This window comes from Uloborus diversus, chromosome 1 (genome assembly GCF_026930045.1).
Source record: "Uloborus diversus isolate 005 chromosome 1, Udiv.v.3.1, whole genome shotgun sequence".
Taxonomy (NCBI): domain Eukaryota; kingdom Metazoa; phylum Arthropoda; class Arachnida; order Araneae; family Uloboridae; genus Uloborus; species Uloborus diversus.
The window spans coordinates 53,458,901-53,474,569 of NC_072731.1; the positions used below are offsets into that span (position 1 = coordinate 53,458,901).

A 15,669-nucleotide genomic window follows, 5' to 3' on the forward strand; every position below is an offset into this window, starting at 1 on the left:
ATATACTTCCAAATACGAAAACAACACAGCGAAATGCCTCGCTATAAACAGAGCTAATACACACTCTCAGTACAAATTCTCAATCAAAACTCTCTTTTTTTATCACACAGGACGCCTTTATAAACATCGAAGAAGTTTCCACAACATTCTTTCTGCTTCCAGAAATGCGTAGACCATTATCAAATTTTATCAATGAAAAGAAAAGGAAATGGGGGGTCGCCCCCTTCCTAAGGACTGCATGTCCCGGGCAGTACAATCCCCAGAAAGGGTGCCAAACTTCTATCACAAGTTCACAATTACACACATTAAATAATAACCAATAGTGCATAGGAAACACAATAATAACAAGAAATATTACTAAACATTAAAAGCAAAAAAATTATCTACAACTTTTATGTTATCAACCATGGTTGTTTACGTAATACTCATGAACTATGGCCATAGTATGGGGCTAACCGATCATAATGTACAACCCTAGGTTTTGCATTAGGTGATTTTTGGATCCTCACTACGACGTCATTCAGTCGGTTAAGGACTTTGTAGGGTCCATCCCAATGCGACTGCAATTTAGGTGAAAGACCTTTCCGTCGGATGGGATTCCATAACCAAACCTTGTCGCCTTCGTTGAATTCATGTCCAGTAGACCTTGTGTCGTATCGGGTCTTCATCTTCTCCGCCGCGATGTTGATTCGCTCTCGTGCGAAGTTATGAACGTCTTCCAACCGGGCCTGGAGATCCTGGATGTACTCCTCAGGCGATGCAGGCGCATCCGGAGGACGACCGAAGACGAGATCACAAGGTAGCCGAAGCTCTCGTCCGAAGAGCATCTGAGATGGGGCATATCCGGTAGTCTCGTGGACAGCACTGCGGTAGGCCAGCAGGAACAAAGGTAGCTTCTTGTCCCAATCCTGTTGATTTCTGGATACCATAAGCGAGAGATTATTCAGGATTGTGCGGTTAAATCTCTCCACCATGCGGTCCGATTGTGGGTGTAGTGGTGTTGTCCTAGTTTTCTCAATTCCGAGAATTTGACATAGGCCCTTAAACACAGCAGAGATGAAATTCCTCCCTTGATCGGAATGAATCTGCAAAGGTGTTCCGTATCTCGAGATCCAATGTTGGACTAGAGTCTCTGCTACGGTGGTAGCCTCTTGATCTGGAATGGGATATGCTTCCGGCCATTTGGTGAAGTAGTCGATGGAAACAAGAATGTATTTGTTCCCATCAGCAGTTCTTGGTAGAGGACCCAGGATGTCGATCCCAATTCGTTCGAAAGGAGCTCCAACGTTGTACAGATGTAGCTTCCCTCTGCTTCTCTTCTTCGGTCCTTTACGAGCAGCACAGGCGTCACAAGAATGGCACCACTTCTCCACGTCATCCTTCGCCTTGCTCCAGAAGAAGCGCTCCCGAACTTTATTGAGGGTTTTCAACACACCAAAATGTCCTCCAGTCGCACTACTATGTATTTCTTTCAGAACATCTGAAATCCTTGATCGGGGAAGTAGTAACTGCCACCTAGACGTTTTGCGTCATCAGATTCCCACTTTCTGTACAGTAAGCCGTTCCGTAAATGGAGTGAGTTCCATAAAGCCCAGTATCTTTTTGTTGCAGGGCTGAAGATGGAAACGTCCTGCCCCACGTTGGGCGCCAAATTGTAACGGATTCGGTGCAACTTCCACTTTCTTGAAATGAAGACACAGTTCTTGATAAAAACACAGGAGCTTTATTTACACTATGTACAGGAGAAATCGTTAACAACTTCTAAAATAATCACCAGCAATTAAGCAAATATCACTCAACATCGTAAACTCAACGGTTACACTCGTATTTACTTCCAAATACGAAAACAACACAGCGAAATGTCTTGCTATAAACAGAGCTAATACACACTCTCAGTACAAATTCTCAATCGAAACTCTCTTTTTTTATCACGCAGGACGCCTTTATAAACATCAAAGAAATTTCCACAACATTCTTTCTGCTTCCAGAAATGCGTAGACCGTTATCAAATTTTATCAATGAAAAGAAAAGGAAATAGGGGATTGTATACTTTAGCGGAATGAAAAGGGGTTGTATATTCATTACGGGAAACTATTTACAGGTTACGTTACTACAATAACTACTATTTACAGGATTTGTAACAATATATATATATATATATATATATATTAGGGTGGTCCTTATTTTTGAAGTTGTAGATATTTTACGTGACGCCCCCTCAATTTGTTGCATTATAAAATAAATGATTGTTGCAAAATTTTAAGTCAATCCATAAATATTAACCTGTGCTCCTAAGGCCCCCTTTTTTTCAGTTTCAAAGAAAAAATTGCGGATTTTCTCATCTTTATGTAAAAATATTCTTACATGTCATATTTAAAGTAATTTTGAACTTCAATACATGCTGCTCTTTCCAGATCAACCATTCTCTCACTTTCATTCTGTAAAATTTTACATGTTGCAGAGGGTACATGTACACCAATGATCTTGTGTCAGGCATACCGTTATTCTACGCTTGTTTCAAGCGGTAGGGGAACATTTCTTTCAACCAAGCTGGATACAAGGGATTCTAAAGGCCATTGATGAATGATCTTTGACTACTAAAAATTGCCTCCTCCAGGCTTTGGGGTTATGGATTTAGAAAATTTCCTGTGTATATATTAAGAGTGCCAAATGGGGTCGCTAGGTTTCATTGCTATAAATATAAGTAATGGCAATTAAATTTTAATTCGCTGTTCTTTAGTTATAAATATACCTAAATGTTTATGCAGTTTTTAATTCTTAAAATATACATTTTGAAATATCCTCGATTACTCTAACATAAAAATATACTGTAATTTCCATATCTAAATTATAAATTTTTTATAATCTCAGATCAGAATAATGTAAAAATCTATACTTTAAATTAATTTTCTTCTATTTCAGTACATAGTCTTTTATTATCATCAAATTCTTCTTGCAATTCACAAGATTTAGAAACTGAAATGGATATCAATCCTAACTTATTAAACCTTTTTTTCTATATCTGGTTTACCACAACGCAAAAAAGCTTGACGCCTATTGATATCTGCTCGCCTTTCATCACTGTTAGATAAATGCCATATTAGGGACAAAGATGCTGTTCATTTATTAACAGCCTATGCAGTAAATTTAAATCCAAATGACCTTGTGATCAATTGTACATCCCTTAAGAGAGCAAGAACAAATCTTCGAGAGGTAAAATCAACATTCATGAATTTAAATTTAGATTTTTTAGTTATTCACTGGGATACAAAGCTAGATCCAGATGTAACTGGGAAAAATTGCCAATAGGATCACGGTGATAGCTTCAGGTCCCAATGTTGAACAGCTGCTCGGAATTCTTGAGATATTTCTTCAGTTGTATATGATATCTTAGATGATTGCTCTTCATTGCTAACTGTTCAAGCAATAGTGTTTGATACAACAACTTGCAATACCGGCCGTATAAATTGTGCATGCAATTTTTTAGAGCAAAAACTGAACTATGATATATTACATTTGGATTGCCATCATCATGCACTTGAAATTGCATTGCAGAGTGTGTCTTTGAAGAAATTTTTGCCTTTATCAGTTCTAGACCCGATATTCCGTTATTTAAACACTTCAAAATTTTTTGGAAAGATCTCCATTGTCCAGAACTTATAACATTTCAATCAAGTACACATATCACTTAAACTCTAAAAGATGAAGTTGATGACACATAATTGTTCGTAAAAAGCGGAATTGATTTGTTGTCCTAAAAATGTCCTAAAAGTTTAACAAAATTGTGTCCTAAAATTTTTCAAATCACCACTCTGACCCTTGTATTGATTAATTCTTTATGCCTGAGTTTTCAGACATAGAAGTGTTTATTTGAGAATGATTTTTTTTAAACATAAAACATACTTATAAACTAAAGATCTAATATATTAAAAAAATTTTTAAAAGCATTTTTTCTTTTGAGGTCAAATGGACAAAGTGCTATGTGCTATGCATGTAAAAATGTTGTGAACCATTTAAAAAAAAAAAAGTGAGGTAATTTTTTACATAACGTCGAATAATATGATAGATTTTACAAATTAAAATTTTACAAGGAAATAATTAAAGGACTTAGATTTTTTCTAACAGAAAAATAAAGTATATTTTGCTTGTTACTTTTTTGTTTTGTTGAATCAAAATCAGGAATTATGCTCAAAAATAAATTTAAGGAACTTTTGTGAATAGCCTCATATTTATGTACAACAGTACATAAGACTGTGCCTGAATGTACCTATAACTATGTAGGTAAAGAATACAAAAAAAAAAAAAATCTTTCATTTTGAAAAACTTATTGTTTTATCAAAACTTAGTTTGTAAAATAATAGCAAAACTTTCAATCAAGTGAATCACAAGTTTCCTTTTGGAAGCTTCTATTATAAGTTTTTGCTTTAATTGATGAACCTATGATGAAGTCTTTCGAAATTTGTTGTAAAAAGATTTTACTACATGCGTGCGTAAAAAACATTTATACCTTAATGAATGAAGTGGTTCTCTATCGGGAGATCACTGTGACCTCCTAAAAAATCCTTAAACTGCAAATTTTGCTGCTAATGTTCCTTCTCATTAGATGTTATGTATGTATGATATGTGTGCATGCTCGAATTTTATCATTCGATAAAATTGGAGTTTCATTGGGCAACTTGAGACCCCCCACCCCATTTTAGTTCAGGGCACTCCTGAGTGACTGTGCCATCTCTGACTAAAACACGCAACTGAGGTACTTTAACTTGTGCATATCATCAGTGGCGTAGCTAGTTTCTGCCGCTTGGGGCTTTGCCTCTGTTTGCCGCCCTTTCATTAAGACATATCTAATACATTAAACCATTAAAAATTATTGAACTTAAAATTGAAAACTTTATTTATCAGAGAAAGGAAAATATTTTAATCCGTATTCTTCCTACAAAAAGGGGGGGAGGGAAAGAGGGGTGTCTGTTGCCTATCCTGAAGAAATATTCTAAATTTACATCAGAAATCGCAGTTAAAAGTGACATTTTTGGGGGAGGGAGGATTCTGTTCCAAATCTTCATAAAAACTGAAGTCAGTTTTAGCCTTTGTTGACGTTAGAAAATCGGGGGTTTTCTAGAATATTTTCCAAAATTTAAGTTTCAAAAATTCAATTTAAGTCCATCTTAGAGGACGTTAAGGGAAAATGAGGAAGGTTCAGGGAGGCTCACTACGGAAATGTTTCACCTTTGAACACTGAAAAGCGCTGTTGTATAATTATACTAAAACCTTACATTTCAAAGAGTTTTTTTGTTTTTGGCTCAAATAATACATTTAAAGCAGGATTTCCTTGTTTTGATTTTTTTTTCTCTTCAAAAGTGCTGAGTCCCCCCCCCCCCACACACAAAAGTATGCCGCCTGGGGCAGACTACCCCCTCTGCCCCACCCTAGCTATGCCACTGCATATCATTCATTCTATGAAGATTGATTAATTTCTTGTGCATAATTTTTTCTTTAGGTGTGTCAGAAACTATTAGAGATGAAGCGTTTTGAGGAGCTGCAAACAATTTCACTTTCCATTTTGACATCTTCTATGTTTATGAAAAATCCAGATTATGTAAAGGTATAGAAATTTCAGTAGTTTAAACAAAGCATGATTAATTTTGAACAAAAGTTTATAATATTTAGTTAATTAAATTTCTATTATTGAATGTCATCATATTTTATATGGTCCCATTTTTAGTTTAATCATCTAACATTTCTAGTATTAAAACTTTGTAATGAGATTTTTTTCCTGCAGTGGGAAACCAAAATTCTGCACTCGATATATCTTTTATGAAAAAAAAAAAAACAGCTCAATTAGTTAACTTGATGTGTTTCATTTCATTTGATGTGGAAAGAAAAATAAATGGGGTTTTATAAGAAAAAGAAATACCATGTTTAATACTCATATTGGGTTGTTCGGAAAGTAATTTCGTTTTTTCCCGTCAGAGGACTTAATTACGTTTTTTCGAAACCAACTTCACACTTAAGCCGCATAACCATTATATGTCTTGAGAGCTGATATTGCAAGGCTTGTGTGTGAAAAAGTTCTATTAATTCTACGCAGTAGTTTTTGGTTGGTGTCCTTTTAAAAATGGAGAGCAATAAGCAGCATTTTCGTCATATTTTACTTTTTTACTTCAGAAAGGGTAAAAACGCTGTCCAAGCGAGAAAAAAATTGACGGATGTGTATGGAGAAGGCGTGTTAACAGTACGCCAGTGCCAGAACTGGTTTGCAAAATTTCGATCCGGCAATTTTGATGTCGAAGATGCACCACGGTCTGGAAGGCCGGTCGAAGCTGACGAAGATGCGATAAAGGCATTAGTTGATGCAAATCGGCGAATAACCACACGAGAGATCGGTGAGAGATTAAATTTGTCGAATTCGACTGTTTATGGCCATTTGAAAGGCATGGGCTTAACCTCGAAGCTCGATGTGTGGGTGCCCCATGTCCTTACGGAGCGAAATTTGTGTCGTCGCGTTGACGCGTGTGATTCGCTCCTCAAACGTCAAGAAAATGATCCATTTTTGAAGCGGATTATTACTGGGGACGAAAAATGGGTTGTATACAACAATGTTAAATGCAAGAGGTCATGGAGCAGAAAAGATGAACCGGCTCAAAGCGTGTCAAAAGCCAACATTCACCAAAAAAAGATGATGCTCTTCGTTTGGTGGGATGTCAAAGGAATCGTTTTTTTTTTGAGCTTTTGCCGGACAATACAACGATTAATTCAGAAGTCTATTGTCATCAGCTGGACAAATTGAATGATTCACTTAAAGAGAAGAGGCCCGAATTAATCAACAGGAAGGGTGTAGTGTTCCACCAGGATAATGGGAGACCTGACACAAGTTTGGTCACTCGCCAAAAACTTTTACAGCTTGAATGGGACGTACTGCAACATCCACCATATTCTCCAGATCTGGCGCCTTCCGACTACTATTTGTTCCGGTCCCTGCAAAATTTTTTGGATGGCAAAACCTTTACCTCAAATGAAGATGTCAAAAACCACCTGAACCAGTTTTTTGCCAGCAAGGACCAAAACATTTATGAGAGGGGAATTATGTTACTGCCAGAAAGATGGCAAAAGGTGTTGGACCAGAATGGCCAATATATAATTTAATAAAATATTTATTCATTATACGAAAACTGTCTTTCATGTTCCCCAAAAAAAACGAAATGACTTTCCGAACAACCCAATAACATAGCATTTGATGGTCAGATTTCTCTAATACTTTTTAAACAATTTTTCATTGAGAATTACAAATTTATTCATATTAAGAATGTTGCTTTGAAATTGACATTGTGTAAACATCAAAATTAAACAATTGATACATCAGGGTTAATGTTTTTGCAACAGCACTATTTTGCTTTTGATGTTTTTCATTCTTTTTAACCAGTTTTATTTTTTGTGTTATCTTGTCTGAAAAATATTTTACCCTATTGCTCTAATTCACTCTAATATTTGAACATCAAATTTGTAACTTTTGTCTTCTTCAAATAAAAAATTAAAAGTTATTAGTTTTCTGCAACATGGAAGGTTATGTTCAGGGGTTGTGTGTAGGGGAACAAATTGGAGATAGTGACCACAAAAGTATTAGGTTTGGGATTAAGTTTGATATGCACAAAATAGAGAATTTTAGGTTTGTGCCCAATTTCAGAAATACTGACTTTGTAGCACTTAGGCAGAGTTTAAAAGCAGTTTTTTCTTTTGGATTGGACCATAGCAATGTGAATCTTCAGTGGGCAGAGTTTAAGGAAAATCTGGCGGAAACGGTTGGGGATCATGTTTCCTTTAGGAGAAAGGGTGTCAACACTAAAATTTGGCCAATGTGGTTCTCCAGGGAAACTAAAGACGCTCTAAATTACAAGCAAGCCGCTTTTCATAGGTTTAGAGAAATTGGTCACAGTGCAGATAGGCTCGAATATTGTAAGGCAAGGCGTAAATTTAAGTATTTGGTACGGATTCAAAAAAGAGAGTTGGAACAAAGACTGGCAGATAACATAAAGAGGAATCCCAAGAGGTTTTTTGCATACGCTAATTCGGGGAAAGTTCCAAATAGTCATATTGGGCCACTGGTTGGTGAGCACAGAATTTTAATTCAGGATGATAGTGATATTGCTAATGTTCTTAATAACTTTTTTTCGAGTGTTTTTAACGATAACTGTATCTCAACAGTTGACAACAACAAGACACAAGCTATAGTACAGCTTGAGGACTTTGTATTTTCCAGGGATGACGTTTTACTTCATTTGAAAAAAATTAAAGAGACTAAGGCTCCGGGACCAGATAATATTTATCCAAAAATTTTAGTTGAATGTGCGCAGGAATTAGCAGATGTAATCGTAAATATTTTCAATGCTTCTTATAACTCGGGGACAGTGCCAGAGGACTGGAAGCTGGCTAACATTACACCGCTCTTCAAGAAAAGGTCTAAAGGGAGTGCGGGAAATTATAGACCTGTGAGTCTAACTTCAGTGGTTTACAAAATTTTTGAAACATGGATAAAAATTAAGATAGTAAATTTTCTAGAGACTAATAATCTATTGACTAGTCTTCAGTACGGTTTCAGAAAAGATAAAAATTGCGCAACTAATTTATTACATTTCTATGACAAAGTTACCATGGCTTTGGACAATAAGATGCCTGTAGATGTTGTTACATTGATTTTCAAAAAGCTTTCGATAAGGTACCGCATGTTGCTCTACTTAGCAAATTAGCTGATATTGGGATAGGAGGGAAAACTTTCATTTGTGTAAAAAACTGGCTGACCGGAAGGAAACAAAGGGTAGTTGTAAGGGGAAATTATTCGAATTGGAGTGAGGTCTTAAGCGGGGTTCCTCAAGGATCAGTGTTAGGGCCTATTTTGTTCATTGTCTTTATGAACAATAGTCACAAAAATATTTCTCGGAACATGAATTGTTTTGCTGATGATGTCAAAGTTATGGGGACTGTAGAAAATGAAGAACAAGCAAATCGGCTGCAATAGGATCTAGATCTTATTACGGAGTGGGCTGATGAATGGGGTATGGCTGTTAATGTTGGGAAATGTTAAGTGCTACATTTAGGGCATGGAAATAAGTGTGCAAGTTATTATTTGCAAGGTTCAGTCATTAGTCAGGCAGACAAAGTTATACAAATACAAAAGTGACGACCAACAACAGGCTCTGGGCCCAGCTAGACTGGTCCTAGTCAATTTACAATCCCCAGTGAAGATCAATGGCCCTCTTAAAACTATCTACTCCCTTGCTCATTACCATCTCTTCCGGTAAACTGTTCCAAGGTTCCACTACCCTGCTAAAATAATAGTTTTTCTTAACATCCATGTTAGCCTGAGATTTAAATAGCTTAAAACAATGACCCCTTGTCCTGTTTTCAGTGCTAAACTTCAGCCCCGTAACATCTTTCATTTTAATAAATTTAAACAACTGAATCATGTCCCGTCGGTCTCTTCTTTGTTCAAGACTACATTTTTAGCCTTCTAAGCCTGGAATCATAGTCTAAGTGAGAAAGTCCATTTATCAGCCTTGTAGCTCGCCTTTGAACCCTTTCCAATACATTAATGTCTTTCTTAAGATAAGGAGACCAAAACTGAACAGCATACTCCAAATGAGGTCTTACCAAACTTCTATACAAGGGCAAAAGAACTTCTTTAGATTTGTTTGAAATAGATCTATTGATAAACCCAAGCATCTTATTGGCCTTGTTACTAGCAATGCTGCACTGTTCGCTAAACTTTAAATCCTGACATATTAAGACCCCCAGATCAGTAACTTTGTCTGCCTGACTAATGACTGAACCTTGCAAATACTAACTTGTACTCTTATTTCCATGCCCTAAATGTAGCACTTGACATTTCCCAACATTAACAGCCATACCCCATTTATCAGCCCACTCCGTAATATGATCTAGATCCTCTTGCAGCTGTTTTGCTTGTTCTTCATTTTCTACAGTCCCCATCACTTTGACATCATCAGCAAAACAATTCATGTTCCCAGAAATATTTTTGTGAATATCGTTCATAAAAACAATGAACAAAACAGGCCCTAACACTAATTCTTGAGGAACCCCGCTTAAAACCTCACTCCAATTAGAATAATTTCCCCTTACAACTACCCTTTGTTTCCTTCCGGTCAGCCAGTTTTTTACCCAAATGAAAGTTTTCCCTCCTATTCCTATGTCAGCTAATTTGCTAAGTAAAGTTATTGAGGGAGTTATTATCTGGGAGTCTTAATAAGTCAGGATTTAAAGTTTAGCCATTTGTGCAGCATTGCTAGTAACAAAGCCAATAAGACGCTTGGGTTTATCAATAGATCTATTTCAAACAAATCTAAAGAAGTTCTTCTGCCCTTATATAGAAGTTTGGTACGACCCCATTTGGAGTATGCTGTTCAGTTTTGGTCTCCTTATCTTAAGAAAGATATTAATGTATTGGAAAGGGTTCAAAGGCGGGCTACAAGGCTAATAAATGGACTTTCCCACTTAGATTATGATTCAAAGCTTAGAAGGCTAAAAACGTACAGTCTTGAGCAAAGAAGAGACCGAGGGGACATGATTCAGTTGTTTAAATTTATTAAAATGAAAGATGTTACAGGGCTGAAGTTTAGCACTGAAAACAGGACAAGGGATCATTGTTTTAAGCTATTTAAATCTCAGGCTAACATGGATATTAGGAAAAATTATTATTTTAGCAGGGTAGTGGAACCCTGGAACAGCTTACCGGAAGAGGTGGTAATGAGCAAGGGAGTAGATAGTTTTAAGAGGGCCATTGATCTTCCCTGGGGATTGTAAATTGACTAGGACCAGTCTAGCTGGACCCAGAGCCTGTTGCTGGTCGTCACTTTTGTATTTGTATTTCAAAAATATTTGTATTAATATCTATTGACATTTCAATATTTTGTACTAAATTGCAATGCTAGATTAAGGCATGGGCACAGGCCCAGGGCACCAACATTTGGGGGGCACCAGATCTGTAGGTAAAATTTTGATTTTGGACTCATTCTATATTGTACTACAGCTAGATGCAAATATTAAATCCAGAAAAAAAAAATCCCTGTAAAAATTTAAACTCTTTTGCAAATCCCAAAACCACTCTAAGTTTGTTCTATATTTACAACGCTTTTTAAAGTTATACCATAGATAATTTTGATATTAATGGCTTTTTCCAAAGGGCAAAGTTTGACGGCATCTTATATTAACATGTTTAGTTGTTTAGTTATGGTTATACTATGTCATTTTTTTTTTGTAATACAGTGCAGAACCTTTTATCCGGGAACCAAAAAACCGGGAAATCAGAAAACCGGCAACCTTTTGCCGATTTTCCCACCATTTTTAAAATATACGCATTTTCGGCAATTTTTGAAAAAATTAAGCTTTTTTTTGAAATACCTAAAAGAATATGAGCGGCTTCTTAATAAATACCATATTACTCATCTATAACTCAAGAAAATGTTCACAAAAACGAACTTCAAAGGGTTATCCTTAACGCGGGGCCAAATTTCTGAAATATTTTCTTGAATTAAAAAGTACCTCGTAAGTCTGAAATTATCGTGTTTTATTCCAACTGAATACTAAAGAAATGAATATTTTCACATTTTAATGCAATATTTTATTGAATAGTCTCCAATTAAAGCCGTTTGGAGCGTAAGTGACGTCGGAAAAGCGCGGGAAACACCGAAAACCAGTTTTTGGAATTTTTTGGATAGTTGATGGTGGAATCTAGAAATCGATAAACGCAAGACTCATAAATCAAATTTCTATTGTTATGAACTTAATACAAAAGCAATAGTTATCAATAACTACCGTAATCGCAAACACTAAACCTTTACAAAAATTTTTTAAAAAAAACGCGTTCCTGAAAACAAGTTCTTTCATACATTATAGTAGAAAAATCGCACATTTATGTTCAAAAACTTGTTTCTTGCCCTTCCCTTCAATTTCTTCCAATTTAAAACATTGAAAAGTGGGATGTTTTTTTTTTTCCTTTTCAAAATGAATGCGAGGGTTTCAGGTCTTATGGATAACTTTCAATAATAAGCATTTCTGAACTGTTTTCTTCTTATTTTAATATGTATTACTATTTATTATAGTAATTTATGTTTCATAAACAAACGGCCAATAGCACTTTTTAGCGATCCAGAAAACCGGGAAGTTCAGATATCCGGGACAGCGGTGGTCCCGAACTTCCCGGATAATTGGTTCTCTACTGTATAAGTTATCAAGATATAAAGTATCAAGATATTTTATTGCTTCTGCATACAAAATAAGCTTGGGGGGGGGGGCGCCAAATAAATTTTTTACCCAATGTCTTCAAAAACTTTAGTCTGGCCCTAATTAAATGTAAGTGGTTCTTCAATTATTAACAGTGTGTCATTGTTGAACACAGTCATTGTTAAACAATACCTTTGTTCTATGTCTTAATATCTCATTAAATTGATTGGCTGCTGCAATATCACCATTAAGTTTTTATAATACAGTACAAGTGTACTTAGTTGTGATGAGCATTGACTGTACTAGTTTTGTCATAGCATACATTCAATTCATTCAGCACAAACTCTTTGCTTTCAGTGTATCATGTATAGCATGGAGCAAAGGAGAGTCAGAGGGGACATGATTCAGTTATTTAAATTTATCAAAATGAAAGATGTAAATGGATTAAATTTTTGCTGGGAAAGCAGGAAAGGGGTCCTTGTTTTAAGCTATTTAAATCTCAGGCTAACTTGGAAATTAAGAAAAACTACTACTTTAGCAGGGTCGTGGGCACTTGGAATAGCTTACCGGAAGAGGCGGTAATGAGCAAGGGGGTGGATAGCTTTAAGAGGGCCATTGATCTTCATTGGGGACTAATTAATTGACTAGGACCAGCCTAGCTGAGCCCAGAGCCCGTTGCTGGTCGTCACATTTGTATTTGTATTTATTTATTTTTATAATTTCATAAAAATTTGCTTGTCCAATGTATGGTACAAGGGTCATTCAATAACTGAAGAGATAAATTGGTGTGGATAGAAGATTATTAATAGAACAAGTTTGATACATTTAGGATCTTAAGTTGGCCTTACTGGGATTAGTTCTAATCAGCTGATTATCGTTATTGCTCTATTTATAACCTTAAAATTAAGTCAAACAATACCGTGCCTTCTTAAAAATTCCAAATTTTTTGAACAACTTTCTGTGATTTGTTTTTTGATTGTTGAAGGTGAAATACCAGCTAATTTATACTCTAGACTGACTAAATGGTGAAAGTTGTATGAACTGTGAAAATTATAACAAGTGAGTAGAACGGTTTGAAAGTGGTCAGAATCGGAGTACACTGTACTGGCCAGCCTATTGAAGTTTCAACTTCCTCATCTCAAACTGAAATTGAGGACAGTATTCGTGCAGACGCTTTGACACGGCGAAAATGATTGTAGAAAGAGTTTAAGTTTAGTGTTGGTATATTTCATACTCAGAGGAGAGTTGTGATTCTCCAACAAGACAATGCAAATCCTCAAGTTGCTTAATTAACCCGTGAAACCACTCATAAAAAGGGCTGGGAGGTGCTGCCTCACCCCCCATTTAGCTCCCTCTGATTTCCATATGTTTGGTCCACTGAAGGTGGCATTGCATGAGAAGTTCCAGGATAACCAGGATGTCAAGAAATGTGTGGGAAATTGGCTCTGACGCCAAGACACAGAGTTCTTTGCTGTCGGTATGAAAAAAAGGTAGTACTCTGTTGGGACAAGTGCATAAATGTTGATAAGGATTATGTTGTAAAGTGGGAAAAGTTTTACTTTGTAGAAATAAACTTTTTTTCTCCAGATCAGTTTGTCTTTTTAATTATTAAATGACCCTTATACCGAGTTTTTGGTGCTTTTCAATTTTACAAATACCTCACTCTTGCAATTTTCTTCCCTGTTTCTAAAGAATTTGTAAAATTGAGTATCAGCTATATAAGTCAATTCCTTTTTTCAATTCCCACAATTCCTGAACAGGTTTTCATTTTGTTCAGGTGTATGTAGAGCAATAAACAAGTAAAAGATATCAACAAGTATAAATTTTGGTGTACTTTGTTTTGTTGCTATTTTATTTTTCTGTGTTTCTCTTACAGGAAATTGAATTTCAAGCTCTTCTAAGCTGTGTTTTCAATAAGAGCCATTATTATGCATACATTTTAGTGAAGGACTTAGTTTTGAAGGTAATTAAGTTTAACATAAGGATTTTCATTTTGTTACAAAGTGATTTGCTTCACTCGGTTATGTTTTATGTTATCCTACTCAAAATGAATACTTTAAAATGCGATCAGAAGTATAAGCATAGAACATAGCGACTCCAGCTTAAGTACTAGCAAACCTTGCGTACCTTCTATGATGTGCTTACGCAGAAAAATTTTGGGCCTTTATACTCTGGCACTCACAGGCGCTTGCTCTGTATGTAATGCTGTACTAAATAGTAATTTAAACATCTTAACTAAGATTTATAAAAAGATTAAACTGAATATCGCCTTGCTTGCATTGCAATATGACATGACTTACTCTTTCATATTGTGCATAGTTTTTTTTAAAAGAATTATAAATTTAAATTTCTTTTTTTATTAGAGCAGAAAAGCAAAAATGTCTTGCTTCATTTTCGTAATTTAGGTAGTATTTTTGCATTTTTCAGAAAATGCAAAAATACTACCATCTAAACCATCTTCTCAAACAACATCCACTAGATTTGATTTTTTTTCGTATTGAAAAAAAAAAGTTCTTTGTAACCCTGAAACATGTTTGCAATTCTTATTGATGTTTGTGCAATTTTAATATTTTCACAATTCTGGCTTGTTCCAAAAAGGTAAACATTTCATTTGAAATTCATATCTGTTTGTGTATTCCAGTTTTGAGCATGCAAAGCCTTTTGAATGCTATGTTTTTTCCTGCATACATATTTTATGCAGGAGCCGTTTTCTGAAACATTTCCTCTGTATATAAACTGTTTGATTACAGTGTAACTCCAGTGCTGTAGTTGTTGGAACCGTTCCCTGAACTACTTTGTTCAGTATTTTATAAACAGTGCAAATTTAAAGTAAATTAGTTTCAAAGCATCATGTCTGCATTTTCAATTACAGCTGACGTAAGTAATCTGGACTGACTTTTTTTGACACAAAAATGCATCAACCATGACATTTATCAACTACTCTAAAAAAGGGGGCATTCTCCTAACTCTTTTTACTACTACAACACTCTGTAATTCATAACTGCTGTTGTAAATTTTGCTTTTTATGTAAGATTTTTTTGGAAACCTTATAAGAATATTTTTATAAATTTCTAATTTTTCATTTGTGTTTTTTAAACACAAATGAAAAATTAGAAATTTATAAAAATATTAAATAATAAATTCATAAAAATATTTTTAAAGCACATCAATAATCCAAAGGCATGGAATTTGTTTGCTCTGATTGTAACTTACTGCCAAGAGAATAGGCATAATCGATTTTGTCTCCGTTTGATGATGAAGGTAATAATTTTATTTTAAAATTTATTAAATTCTCATATTTTTTTTTCTTTTCTTGTTTCAGTAAACAAATGATGCACATTTCTTTCTTTTTTGCAGCATCAAGATCATTTAGCATTAGGAGTTCTTAATGGCCATAACGCAATGATTTCTGGAACATATAAGCATGCTCTAGGTAAT

The 15,669-nt window shown here is 35.2% G+C and overlaps 1 protein-coding gene across 2 annotated transcripts in view; it reads left to right on the forward strand.

Annotated features, from left to right (window-relative positions):
- Positions 1 to 15,669, forward strand: part of LOC129229632 (general transcription factor 3C polypeptide 3-like) — a 104,045-nt gene that overhangs the window by 45,886 nt on the left and 42,490 nt on the right. For both annotated transcript variants that reach the window (XR_008581110.1, XM_054863989.1), the window contains exons 20-23: positions 5,498 to 5,602; positions 14,108 to 14,194; positions 15,394 to 15,492; positions 15,589 to 15,664. Coding sequence is in view for 1 of the 2 variants with exons in the window: in XM_054863989.1 (XP_054719964.1) it covers positions 5,498 to 5,602; positions 14,108 to 14,194; positions 15,394 to 15,492; positions 15,589 to 15,664 (367 nt within the window). In the remaining variant the exon portion in view is untranslated. The remainder of the gene's footprint in view (positions 1 to 5,497; positions 5,603 to 14,107; positions 14,195 to 15,393; positions 15,493 to 15,588; positions 15,665 to 15,669) is intronic.